Here is a 12,385-nt window from a genome sequence, read left to right as displayed (position 1 = left end):
CACTTCTCAGCCTTGTCCCATTTCGTCCCTCTTGCTTCAGCCCATTTATTATTTTCTCTCTTCTCTTGCCCCACACCTCTGATATGTCTTTCTTCAGCAGGCACTGGTGCCCATTAAGTAGGTTTGTGTTGCATGGGGGCACATCGCAATGCAGCAATCGCTGCTGAGCGATTCTGCTGCTGTTGAATGGCACAGTGGGAGAGATTTCATCTCAGACAGAACACCCCAGGGACTCAGCAGTTTAATGGAGGAGATTGTTCCCTAGGTACATTACTAGACAGTGTTCTTATCTAGGTAGTATTTCACTTCCTTGCTTTACCAACTCTTTACTAATTCAAAAAGCTCCTAAGTAAAGATGGGATTAGATGGAGAGAACTGGACCATGTCAGTGGCACTGCGGAAGATGAGGGTAAGGTAAAACCTCAGGAAACAAAATAAATTCATTAGTAGTCTTTTTAATCCTCAGATATATTTGCTGTGGAAAGGTGGTCTGAGATGAGGAAACAGAGATGGTAAACTTACAGACAATGACAGATAAGACTGGCAAAGGAAGAGAGAGAGTAATCTATAACATGATTATGGAATTTCTGGGTATTAAAAAAACAGTTTGAAACCCTCAAAACCAGAAATGGGTATATTCATGCAAGTGAAATAATTCTAGCAATGGTCTTGGTGAAGCTGACGTGGTGCTTCTGCCATGATATGAAAGAGGTTCCCATGCAGTAAATATAACAGCATAGTCTCCAGAAGCCTGAATTTCAAAGTCAGCCTACCTGTCTCTATTTGTCTCAAAAGCCTTTCTTCTCTTTAAAAAAAAAAAAAAACAAAAAAAAACAAAGAAACAAAATAAAAACAAAACTCATCTTTCAATTAGAATGAAACACACAAGGGAGATCAAGTATATTGATCACCATTGTCCTGTGAAAGTTTTGTATCTCACAGGCTTCATTGCTAAAAGTGACAAGATCAGTTTGTGAAACACTATGTGGGATAGCAGTATTTTCTTTACACACTAGTGTAGAAGGATTTGCTGTGACAGGGGCATAAAGTTTTTTGTTTAGTCATCATAGCAAACTGTCTCCCATGAAGAAGAAGCTGAGCTGAAGCCTTTGCACCCAGGGACTACATTCAGTGTAGCCTTTTCATGCCTCAGAGTGCAGATCTATGCATACAAAAAATGCCTGCTCTTCTCTATCTTGTGTTGGTTAATGCCCTTCAAGCTTTTAACAGTTTTGGCTTCAAATAATCCCATTTAGCACTTCTGAAATCTTGCATTTCAAATGTTCCCATTATTTTCTTTTGCAAGCATGCAAGAGAGGTCAAAGTTTGCTGTGAACTACCTTTGCAATGTCACTTTAAAAATCAAAATCAGCAGAGAGCTTGAGAATATTTGCTTATGCATTTTGGCTTCCTGGCCCAGTGATGCTGGATGTGTTTTTAACAGAAAGTACATGGTCAGAGACAAGTTGCCCAGTTTCTATTAGGTTAACCTTGTTAAACATTACATTATTGTTTAACATAGAATAGGGGCTTCTCTTAATGCTATGGTAAATTATTCATATGTAAAAGGTAGGGTATTTTACCTTGTTAAGTGTGCTGAGACCAATATCTGGAGTCATGCATCAGAGCCAGAATTAGCCATGGATTTCTTAAACCTGCAGTGGATTAAAAATGCAATTAGCCTGCAACTGCAGTCTACATAATTAAAGTCGGTAGCAGTCATTTAGTGAAACATAACACAGTCGGAGACTTAGAGAGCCTATAATAATGTAGTAACTGAGCATAAATGCTGCAGAAAAAAATGCTAAATAAATATTTCATTCCTTTGGCAAAGAATATGTAATATTTAAGGTTCTCTGTCCACAAAAGGGAAGATTATCTTACAGGCTCACTGTAAACATTCATAGCTGTGATCAACATGCTTATAATTAGCTCTAGCAAGTACTTCAGTTGAGATTTTCAAACATTTTATAAGCATTTTGTTAAATATTGTTAGCATCTGTTCATCTTTCCCAAACTTCTTTCAAGTTGTGGAATGGGCTTGGAAATATGAATTCTGTTTTGGGAATTAATTTGCCATTTGTTTCCAGTAAGGTAAAGAAGTAATTTCACTATCTTTCACTATCACTGCCTTAAATACAGTCTGCAGAAATACGGACATAAAAAATGATTTATCTGCCCTCTCAGAAACAGGTTTGAATAAGTTCAGTAGATGCTTAAATTCTTGCATTCCTTTTATGTCTAAGCTTTCTCCTCTGTGCTTCTAATCTACATATTAGGTAAGTGGTTAAGTAAGATGGAAGATGTGTAAAAAACCCCAAGGTTAATGGACACAGAAGCAGAATGGACTACATATTCAAGCTCATGTAAAAGTGACCATGATGGACTTCACAAGAATTTTAAAAACATTTGCTGAGTAAAGAAACTGGGTACTTTCCAAAACAGGTTCAAGGATCGTTTGGAGGCATCACAAGTAAGTCTGCTAGATCATGAGTGAATAAGAATGAAAGCAATGTACAGACACTATTTCCAGCCAAGCAAAAAGTAAAAATTTTCTTTAAGTTTGGTAAGAGTCCTTTTGAGCCCTCAGCAGGGCAATATTCCTGTCAGAGACACTACTGAGGCCTGCAAAATCTCTGATGAAGAGTGAGAGGTTTATCCAGAACCTCCATGATTAGGAGGGATTTGCAGAGATTCACTGAAATGTCATAGCATCTTTGCTGGACATACTGGCAGGTTGAGGGGCTTAATCAGCAGTTCTTTGAGAGACCCACCTGTACTGTATTATAGTTCTCTGTTATTATTTCATCACCAATATTCCATCAGGCTTTGTCAAAAAAAAACAAACAACCCCCGAAAAACAAACAAACAAAACCTCCCAAAAAAACACAAGGAAAAAGCAAACACAGAAAAAAATTAAACCAAGAAAAAAAAAAAACAGGAAAAGTGAGCATGTGTTTTTTTGTTGAGTGACTTTTTTGTTTGTTTGGTTTGTTTTGCCTGGGTTTTTTTTAGATCTACATGTTTTAAATAAGAGATGCATTTCTGTTATGCATTATCTCCAGGTATTCGGAATAAATTGTGAACTGGTTTCAGGCAGCCTTCTGAACCCTCTCCTCTTTCACTAGCTTTCCCACTTGTCACCCAGGGACTTTGAGTAGGTCTTATGAGATTTTTCTATTTAATAGCACAGGCATGATATCTGATACAAGGATAATGAAGTACTGTGCCTCCAACTTGTGCTGGCTGCAGAGGGATTGCTTACCTGTCATGGCACTGTTCCTTCAGAGAATATATCCTAGAACCTAATGATCTTCAATTCAATCGTAAGAGAAGCTTAAATAACGGTTCTGCTGAGGCAACCTTCCTCATGGATGATTATAAGTATAATTTTAGTCTGAGTACTCATATGAGTATTTTATCTAAAGTGCCTGAAGAAGACATAGTCAGATAACACTTGTTTTGTTAGGGTTGACTGGTGTGAGGAGCTTCAGACAACTTCCAGCAATGGTGGTGCAGTGCAAAGAGGAGAAGTGACTTACTGAAATCTATCATTTTGGTCTTCCTGTTCTAGCTAGCCTATAACTTCTGCAAATGTAAATTGGCATAGGTCAGCTGATGGAATGTGCATGTGGCAGGAGCTAGTCCTCAGTTTTGCCACCTTTTAATGGCACCAGACACTCTTCTGACCCATTTACAGCCTACTCTGAAGAAACACTTTGAGTTGTATCATGCCCAAAGTGGTAACTAAATAATGCTGGTTGCAGTAGATAAGCTCAGGCCTGAGCATGTGTGTCTGTGCAGTGGCTACCCCAGTATAATTATGCCTCAGTATTCAGACTGTTTGCTAAAAATACACTGTAATATATTGGTTTAATAATGCATTCTGTAACTGCAATGGTTTCAGAATATCATCAAATTTTATCTCTGCTCCTTAATTATAATAAAATGTAAATTGTAATAAAATGTGGGGTTCCTCTACCTGAGAGAAAAGTACCTAAATTTTCAACACATATTGAAGCCATACTACTGCTGGAAATAACTGCTTGTGGTAGCTGCCTTTCTATGCCTCTAGATGGAGATCCTACACATTTAACTCAACCTTCCAGACAACCGTGTGATGCTTCAATAAGAGCTCCATTTTGCTTTTCATAGTTCATAGACCAAGAAATAGTTTGTTCTCTGATTTCTCAGTTATAAAATTCTTTTGATCTCAGTAACTAGATTCTCAGACCCCTCTGACTTCACAGCTTACCTGGAAAAAAAAAAAAAGGAAAAAAGAATGCTATTCCTTTCTAGCTTTCCACAGCAAAAATGTCCTGCACTATTTACTTTGCCTGAACCATAGTCATAAAACCCTCTGTCTTTTCAATTGCCATTCTGAAAATTCCCTTCAGCACATAAGCACCGCACACAGCTATGCGTTGAGGTGCTCATAATTGCAGGTGAAGGAATGATATGGACTATTGCACTCAGTCATTTTTACCATATGGGTGACCTTATCATAAGCTTCCACCAGAGTGCAGAGAAAAGCCTTGCCATAACTTCACCACAAGACCTGGCTATTTGCTTGGTATTTTGGGACCAAGGGTTCTTCACATACATTCCTAGCAACCCTAGCAAGAGTAAGGAGAAACATGAGCAAAAGTACCTATCATCTCCTCTAATACAGGAGATAAAAATCCCTTTTGGTGGATCAAAACCAGTTAGATAAAAACATGCCTAGTAAGCATATTTTTCAGGTTTGCCGAGTGCATTAAGATGCAGAATTTAGCTTGAAATAGTGTCAGCTACCCAAAGACAGGATGCAAATTCCTACTTGATTACACAAGTCCTGAAAAACAAAGACATATCTGCAGCTAAAACGACACTTACAGAAAGAGAATTAAGCGCCCTAGTACCACTGGGTGACTATCTGCATAACAATAATAATAGTAACAACAGTACCAATATAATAGAAATACATAATACCTTTGAGGGAAAATTGTTCTTTTTTTTTGTTTGTTTTTATTCCCAAAACTAGAGAGATTACTGAGGAGGGTTTGTTTGGTTGTTTTGCTTTGTTTTGTTTTGTTTTGTTTTTTTCCTATACTGCCCATACTTTTCCTTGTGTGACTTTGAATACAAACCAGTTGGGCTCATGAAACTATATTTACCAGTTTTAGGCTACAAGAACATGAGTAAGATGTAGTTAATAGCTGTACAAATCCTCAGACCCTAACAATAGCATTGAGACAGCAGTGCTGATGCCAGTGCTGCTACCTACTCATGTAGAGTTCTCTGCTGCTTTTGGGGTTATATTTTTATTTTTGCTTGATTTCAATTGTTGTTAGTGCATAGTGTTAGTTAACTTTTATTACTGCTCTACAACTCTGATCCACTGTGTCAAGATAGGTGCAGAAGTTTTTTTACTTTGCCTTTAGGTCCTTCACAATGAGATGGAGGAAAGTAGATCTAGACAGGACCACAGAATATCTTTCTTTGTAGGACGTGTGTTGATTAAGAAAAACAAAAATGCATGGAAATAGGAAGAATGGACAACACCAAGGCAGCGACACTCTGCAAAGGTGTTTCCAGTTTTAAATGGAATGCAGAAGATAACTCCTGGGGTGAAGATTTTAGTCTTGTGGCATTAGGGAATTTTCTGAAATTTGTTTTTTATCAAAAGCCCGAACTAGATCTATAATGTCTCTTAAAGTCTGTAATGAATTCTGACGGATGTGCCTTGTGTATCTGTCATGGGCTTAGGGCTTTTGTTCCTCTCTGTTTTCTTTTTTTCCACTTAATGGTGCCAGGAAGGAATTTTAGAATCAAAGCCAGGGCTGTTAAGGAGCAAAATCAGTTCAGAAAAAAAAAAAAAAAAAAAGAAGAGAAATTATTGCTACAGCAAAAATCAAATCCATTTTACACAGGTTTGGACTGAAGAGGAACTGGATCAAAGAGGAGAAGTTTAAAAGGTATATTTTGCTTTTCTTTGAGAGTTGAATGCTGAAAAGTGCTCAGAGTAGCAATGCACATAGGTTCCTGGGTAATTCCATTTAAATCAAATGCTACTTTCAGGTACAGATCGTTTGTTACCTCTTTCATGTCCTGACCTTTATATGGTTTCAGAGGATTCAAAGAAGCCATTAAATCCTGACCATATTTAACTTGGAAATATGCACAATACAGAAGAAGGATTTGTCTAACAAACTTTGACAGGCACAGTATATCAGCCATTTTTTTCAATATACACAACATTTTTATAGTCTGTTTTGTGACAGATGTTGGAGGTGTATCCTAAATTTAAAGTTACAATGCTTGTTACAAGATTCATTTGCACTAAAGGGATGGAGTCTTGTCAAGGCAAGTGGAAAGCACAATCAGAAGGATATAATATCTAAGTACCCCCTGTCTCTTCTCCTTGCCCTCCTGTTTCTGCAGGCCTCCTCCTCAGGGTCTGCAATGGAATAAGAGGAATACACTCAACAGCATCATTTTGCTTCTTTATACTCACTGTGGTTCCCTTTTACAATGAACCAGCTTACAGACTTCACCCATTAGACTTCTGTTTTGCTGTTCCAAGCAACTGCTAGGGAGGTAAATGAGGAAAAAGGCTGTGGCTGCCAGCATGCTCTGTGAAGGTTTATTCCAGCCTGTGACAGCCTGGACTGTGTTACTCCTTATGAGTGGTAATGGGGGTCCAGGTTAATCCACTCATGCCCAGCTTCTACCTGTCTACCACTCACTGTAAAAGGACTTTACATCTTCCCCAACCCTATGTCTAGTTGAGAGAAAGGAGGTGAATTACTTTCAGCACTGGAAATGTTTCCCAACTACATATCAAATATCAAACAATGAATTATGTTATATGTGGATTTTTTGGCTTTGGCCATTTTTCATACAGCGATTATTGTGTTTGCATTCCATAAAGTCATGTGTATTTTAAAATATATTTCAAAAAATGAACTTGTTTGGTTTTGAGGTCACAGGAGAAATTTCTTGCCTTTTCTGGGTATTCTCTGTTTAGCAAAAAAGCACTTAGTATAGAAGGATAAATTACGGCAGCCCACAGGAGTCAGTGCCATATTGTGCAACTCACGCAAACACCCATGGGCTTGCAGAGGAGAGTTCTGTTTGTTCAAGAATAAGATCTGGTACTTCTCATAGCGAGAGGCCATATTACCTTAAAATGCCTCCACTCCGTAGGTCGGCCTGATGTTCCCATAACAATTGCCCATCTGACAACTGCCCATCTGTTCCAATAACAACTGCCTCTCTAGTAGGAGAGATGGGCTCCATGGCATGACAATAGCAAAAGTAGTCCACAGACAGCCCTATATCAAGCGAGCAAGCAGCCACAGCAAGTAACAAGAGACCCCACTACAGACCTGATTCAAACCCTACTGGAAACATCAAGAAAGAGTCTGGCAGATTTCAGGGTATCTTAGGTTAGAGAGCATCATAACCCTGTCTCTGCTCCTATAATGGTAGTACTGTCAGCAGGGATGATCTATGTTGTCTGAAATCAAAGATTTCTCCAGCCCTATACCTTCTCAGCAACAAACAACAAACCATGGTTCACTTTATAATCATATTAATGCAAACAAATGGAGAAAGTGAAAGCAGGTAGGTTTCTCCATACTTAAAAAAAGATGTAACTGTAACTGTAATTTGCAGTCTCAGTCTACCAGCCTTCTCATGGCAGGAAAGTTTTGTGCAAAGAGAGATCACTGGGAAAGGGACTCCTCTGCTTTGCTTCCATTCAAAAGAAGACAGTGAAATACTGTTCCACACAGGGAAAACCTATTCCTAACAGGTAAAATAAACTTTTAGTTTTCATCCAGCTCTTTTCATCTCAGGTAATAAAATCAAGGGAATTTATACTGAATTACCAATATTTCCACTGGAAGTGGGTAAAAAAAATCAGCTGAAAAGACATAGGAATAAATTTTGCTGGGAGAGAGTAATTTGGTTTCACAAGTATCAAAGTTTTAAAATTCATTTTAGTTTTTCAAGGGAATGAAAACAAAACCTCTGAACATTTTGTCAAAATAAAATTGTAGGGAAACACTTCTTACCATAAAGCGCAATTTTTTCAGCTCTGATCCTCTCTCTTCCTTTCCTGCTTACCCTCTCACTCTCTGTCACCAGAGGTAGCTGCAGAGCCCTGGATCACAAACTTTTCAGAAGAAATTGCTTTGAAATCAGTACATCTCAGTGAATGAATTCTGTCAGGAGTGTTCATAAACAATTGTGCTTGGGAAAAGTTCTTAACTTGTCCCAAAAAACTGATATCTTACACATAAACAGGTAGTCAGCTGCTCAGCTGTGAGGTTTTAGGTCAAAAGCACGCAATGAATTGCTGAAATGACAGTCCTATATATTAAAGATGCCTGAGCTATTCTCCTGTATATTTTTTTTCATGGAGTATAAATTCTGTTATATACCATTCAGCCTTTTCTTGCTATACAAATCACATATGTAATTAAAGCATTCATCCCTGCAGTTTTGCTCTTTTGAATGTGATCCCAGGGATTTTAAGGATGTACCTGAAAATAGACAGTAGGAAAAAAAATTCAGTCTAGCCTTTATTTATTTCTGTGAGCAAACAAATCTTGGCCGGTTTTAAAAGTAAAGGCAAATGCATGAGCCCCACTTTCTGCCAGTTGTATTTCTTTAAGTATATTTATATTTAAGTATATATATACAAGATTACAGAGTTGCATCAGACAGAAAACCTTTACCCTGGTATAGCATTTTGAGTTTCCTGTGGAGACAAACTTGCTTATTTTTCCTTAGAGGTTAGAAGGGTATTTGCTGTTGTGCTGACATTTTGCATCATCTTCTTCCTTTTTCGTCTGTAGGAAAATATGCAGTGCTGAAATAACAGTGAAAATACATTGCTCCATTTCAGTGACATGAATTGTATATGCCTGTGCATCAGCAGGTTAGTTCCAGGGGCCAGAGGAGGATTCCTTAATCCCTGATATATAGAGGAGCCAAACACAATGGACTTTTTCTTTCTTTGATTGTGTCACCACTTTTAAAAATCTCTGTCCCAAAGAAGTTATGCCTTATGTGTGGGGGAAAAAGAGAGCATTCCAATTAGAAACAACCTAACTTCTCTGTCACATCTGGCCTTCATGCCTCAATAATCCCCTGAGCAGAGCTCATAAATAATGAGTGCTCAGAGACTGACTGTACAATTCCAGTACATTCTATTGAATTCCAGGGGATGCACAAAAGGATAGCACGTATCCTGAAGGCAAAAGCATGTGCTGTTTTCTTGGTCTTCTTTCAAATATATATTGCTAGTAGTTTAATCACTATTCATTGAGTCCTGATGGTAGGCTATACAGGGCACAAAAAAAAATTGCTGTGCATAAACAGAACTGATTTGTAACTGTTTCTTTATCATTACCATGCTATCTATGTCAGAGCTTCTGTTGTAGCTTTATGTGATACAGTTAAAATATACTGTGATTTGAAAAAATATTGAAAAGTACAAGCAAGCAACCATCAAGAGACAAACTCATCATGTTAAAAAAACCCAAACAACAACCCTTTTTTTCAGGTACAAATAGTCTAAAAGATGCAAAAAATAACCTTAATCTCACTTACATGAAAAAGAATAGGCACGTGCCCAACTGAGGTGAATTTATTAATTCAATGGACTTCAACAGACCTATCCTTTTCTTGCTCATTGGCAGTTTAGTTTCATGCAGTGCCAAAATCTTTGCAAGTGTTGAAAAAGAAAAGTAACTACATTGTAAGAAAATGAGTGGGAGACATTACACAATCTTGTTCTAGCAACCTCAGAGAAGCATACTCAGGTGGAACATGAAAGAAAGATGGAAAAGTAAGTCACCTTCACATGATGTCTCCTGGTAAATCACATCTTCACCTCAGGTTATAAACATGGCACACCCTCAGGACTGGACTTTCTTACTTGGAATAGGGTTTGAAATGGTCAAAGAGGTAGAAAAGAAAACAATATACATGTCTGGTTCCAAAATTTTCAAGTCTATGTTAGTTTTATAAGAGGACATAGAGAAAAATGCAGCTGAGAACTTAAGAATCTAGACCTGTGTTCAAATACTGTATCTTTGTCACATATTTAGAGGTACCCTCTTGGTATGTTGTTCCTAAAGGGATATTATATGTTGCAAGCTGCTTTCATTAGCCAAAGTTGACTGGTCTTTCTGAACACATCTTCTACCTCTAAACTCTTTCCAGGTAGCTTTTCAGGGATCCATTTCCTAAAGGCAGAGGGACTAATTCCATGATGGTATCTGTTTTGTTTTCTTTCCTCTGCAGGCTTAAGTGATAACTGGGTAACTTGTTAGCAGAACAGAAATGAATAACTCAACGTACATAAACTCTTCCACTGAAAATGTGATGGCTTTGGAGAGCCCCTATAAAACTGTAGAGGTGGTCTTTATTGTCCTGGTAGCAGGGTCTCTCAGCCTAGTCACCATAATTGGGAACATCCTGGTCATGGTGTCAATCAAAGTCAACAGGCACCTACAGACTGTCAATAACTATTTCCTGTTCAGCTTGGCCTGCGCTGACTTGATCATCGGCATCTTTTCAATGAACCTATACACCCTCTACACTGTGATAGGGTACTGGCCTTTGGGGCCTGTTGTGTGTGACCTGTGGCTGGCTCTTGACTATGTGGTCAGCAACGCCTCTGTAATGAACCTCCTCATTATCAGCTTTGACAGATACTTTTGTGTCACCAAGCCTCTGACCTACCCTGTGAAGCGAACCACTAAGATGGCAGGCATGATGATCGCAGCTGCGTGGGTGCTGTCCTTCATCCTGTGGGCCCCTGCAATTCTCTTCTGGCAGTTCATTGTGGGAGGAAGGACTGTCCCAGATGGGGATTGTTACATTCAGTTTTTCTCCAATGCTGCTGTCACTTTTGGTACTGCCATTGCAGCCTTCTATTTGCCTGTTATCATCATGACTGTCCTTTACTGGCAAATCTCTCAAGCCAGTAAGAGTCGAATAAAGAAAGGAAAAAAGGAAACTGCTCAAAACCAAGATACAGTTTCCCCCAGCCTTGTCCAAAGTAAAACAGTGAAACCAAACAATAACAACATCCCAGCCAGTGGTGATGGGTTGGAACACAGCAAAATTCAGAATGGAAAAGCCACTGGAGAGACTGTGACGGAGAACTGTGTTCAAGGGGAGGAGAAGGAGAGCTCCAACGACTCCACCTCTGTCAGTGTGGTCGCTTCCAACATGAAAGAAGATGAAGCTGCCAAAGATTCCAGCCAGACTTCTGCCTTCCAAGACCATCTCAAAGTGGGAAACTCCAAGCTGACATGCATCAGGATAGTCACCAAGTCTCAAAAGGGTGATTGCTGTGCTCCCACCAACACTACTGTGGAGATTGTAGGCACCACTGGGGAGGAGAAGCAGAATAGTGTAGCCCGGAAAATCGTCAAGATGACAAAGCAGCCAGCCAAAAAGAAACCACCTCCTTCTAGAGAGAAAAAAGTGACAAGGACGATTTTGGCCATCCTCCTGGCCTTCATCATCACCTGGACCCCATACAATGTGATGGTGCTCATCAACAGCTTCTGCACATCCTGCATCCCTGGTACTGTATGGACCATAGGTTATTGGCTCTGTTATATCAACAGCACCATCAACCCTGCTTGTTATGCTCTCTGCAATGCTACCTTCAAGAAGACCTTTAAGCACCTTCTTATGTGTCATTACAAGAATATAGGAGCTACAAGGTAAAAATAGTAATAAAAGTAATAATGGAAAGGGTGACAAAGTTCCATATTAAATTAAAAAAAAACCAACTAGATAAATGCCATAGCACTTTATGCTCTTCTACAGAATGTGCAATCCAGGATATTAGTGGAAATACTGACATAGAGCATCAGCTCCACTCCTGAGAACTACATTTAGAAACATTTTTTTAAATTATTGAAAACAAATCTTGTGGACATGGAGATGTTTGAGGAATTATTCAAGGATATGGACTGGAGGCACAGTTCCTTGCTTTCTACAACTATTCTGCAGAAGGGCTTTAGAGTCTACGATTTTTGGTCCTTCTGTGCAAAATCCTTGTTCTTCTCTTCCTTTCTTTTTTCTTTTTTCTTTTTTTTTCCCAGATGAAAACATACTAAACAGACACAGGGGAAGAAGCATGGGAGTTTGGAAGATCATTACGTATTTGAAATGAATCATGGTAGAAGGTTTCTAAAGCTCAAAGTTGTCTAGAGCTTTTTTGCCATTGTCATGTAAGAACTTTTATGTTAGGTAAATCCTGATGAAAGTTATTTTATGTTGTTTATGGCACTACCATTTCCAAAACTGCATCAGTTCTGAAAGTGTACTTATGCTCAATGTGTAATCATTGCTTAACCTGCTTAACCTA

The 12,385-nt window shown here is 38.7% G+C and overlaps 1 protein-coding gene across 6 annotated transcripts in view; it reads left to right on the top strand.

Moving 5' to 3' along the window:
- CHRM2 (cholinergic receptor muscarinic 2) overlaps positions 1–12,385 on the top strand; it is a 146,839-nt gene that overhangs the window by 78,781 nt on the left and 55,673 nt on the right. For 2 of the 6 annotated variants that reach the window (XM_062616472.1, XM_062616473.1), the window contains one exon: positions 10,300–12,090. The exons of 1 other annotated variant lie outside the window; for it this stretch is intronic. In XM_062616472.1, the coding sequence (XP_062472456.1) occupies positions 10,339–11,739 (1,401 nt within the window). In that variant the 5' untranslated portion in view covers positions 10,300–10,338 and the 3' untranslated portion in view covers positions 11,740–12,090. Of the gene's footprint in view, positions 1–2,279; positions 2,848–5,022; positions 5,958–7,238; positions 9,842–10,299; positions 12,091–12,385 lie in introns of those variants that run through there. 3 more of the 6 variants (XM_062616475.1, XM_062616474.1, XR_009964363.1) reach the window with 3 other exon arrangements.

Source organism: Pezoporus occidentalis, unplaced genomic scaffold (genome assembly GCF_034315485.1).
Source record: "Pezoporus occidentalis ecotype Australia unplaced genomic scaffold, CSIRO_AGI_Poc_V1 ctg19, whole genome shotgun sequence".
Classification (NCBI taxonomy): domain Eukaryota; kingdom Metazoa; phylum Chordata; class Aves; order Psittaciformes; family Psittacidae; genus Pezoporus; species Pezoporus occidentalis.
This window is presented reverse-complemented; position numbering and strand designations above follow the sequence as displayed.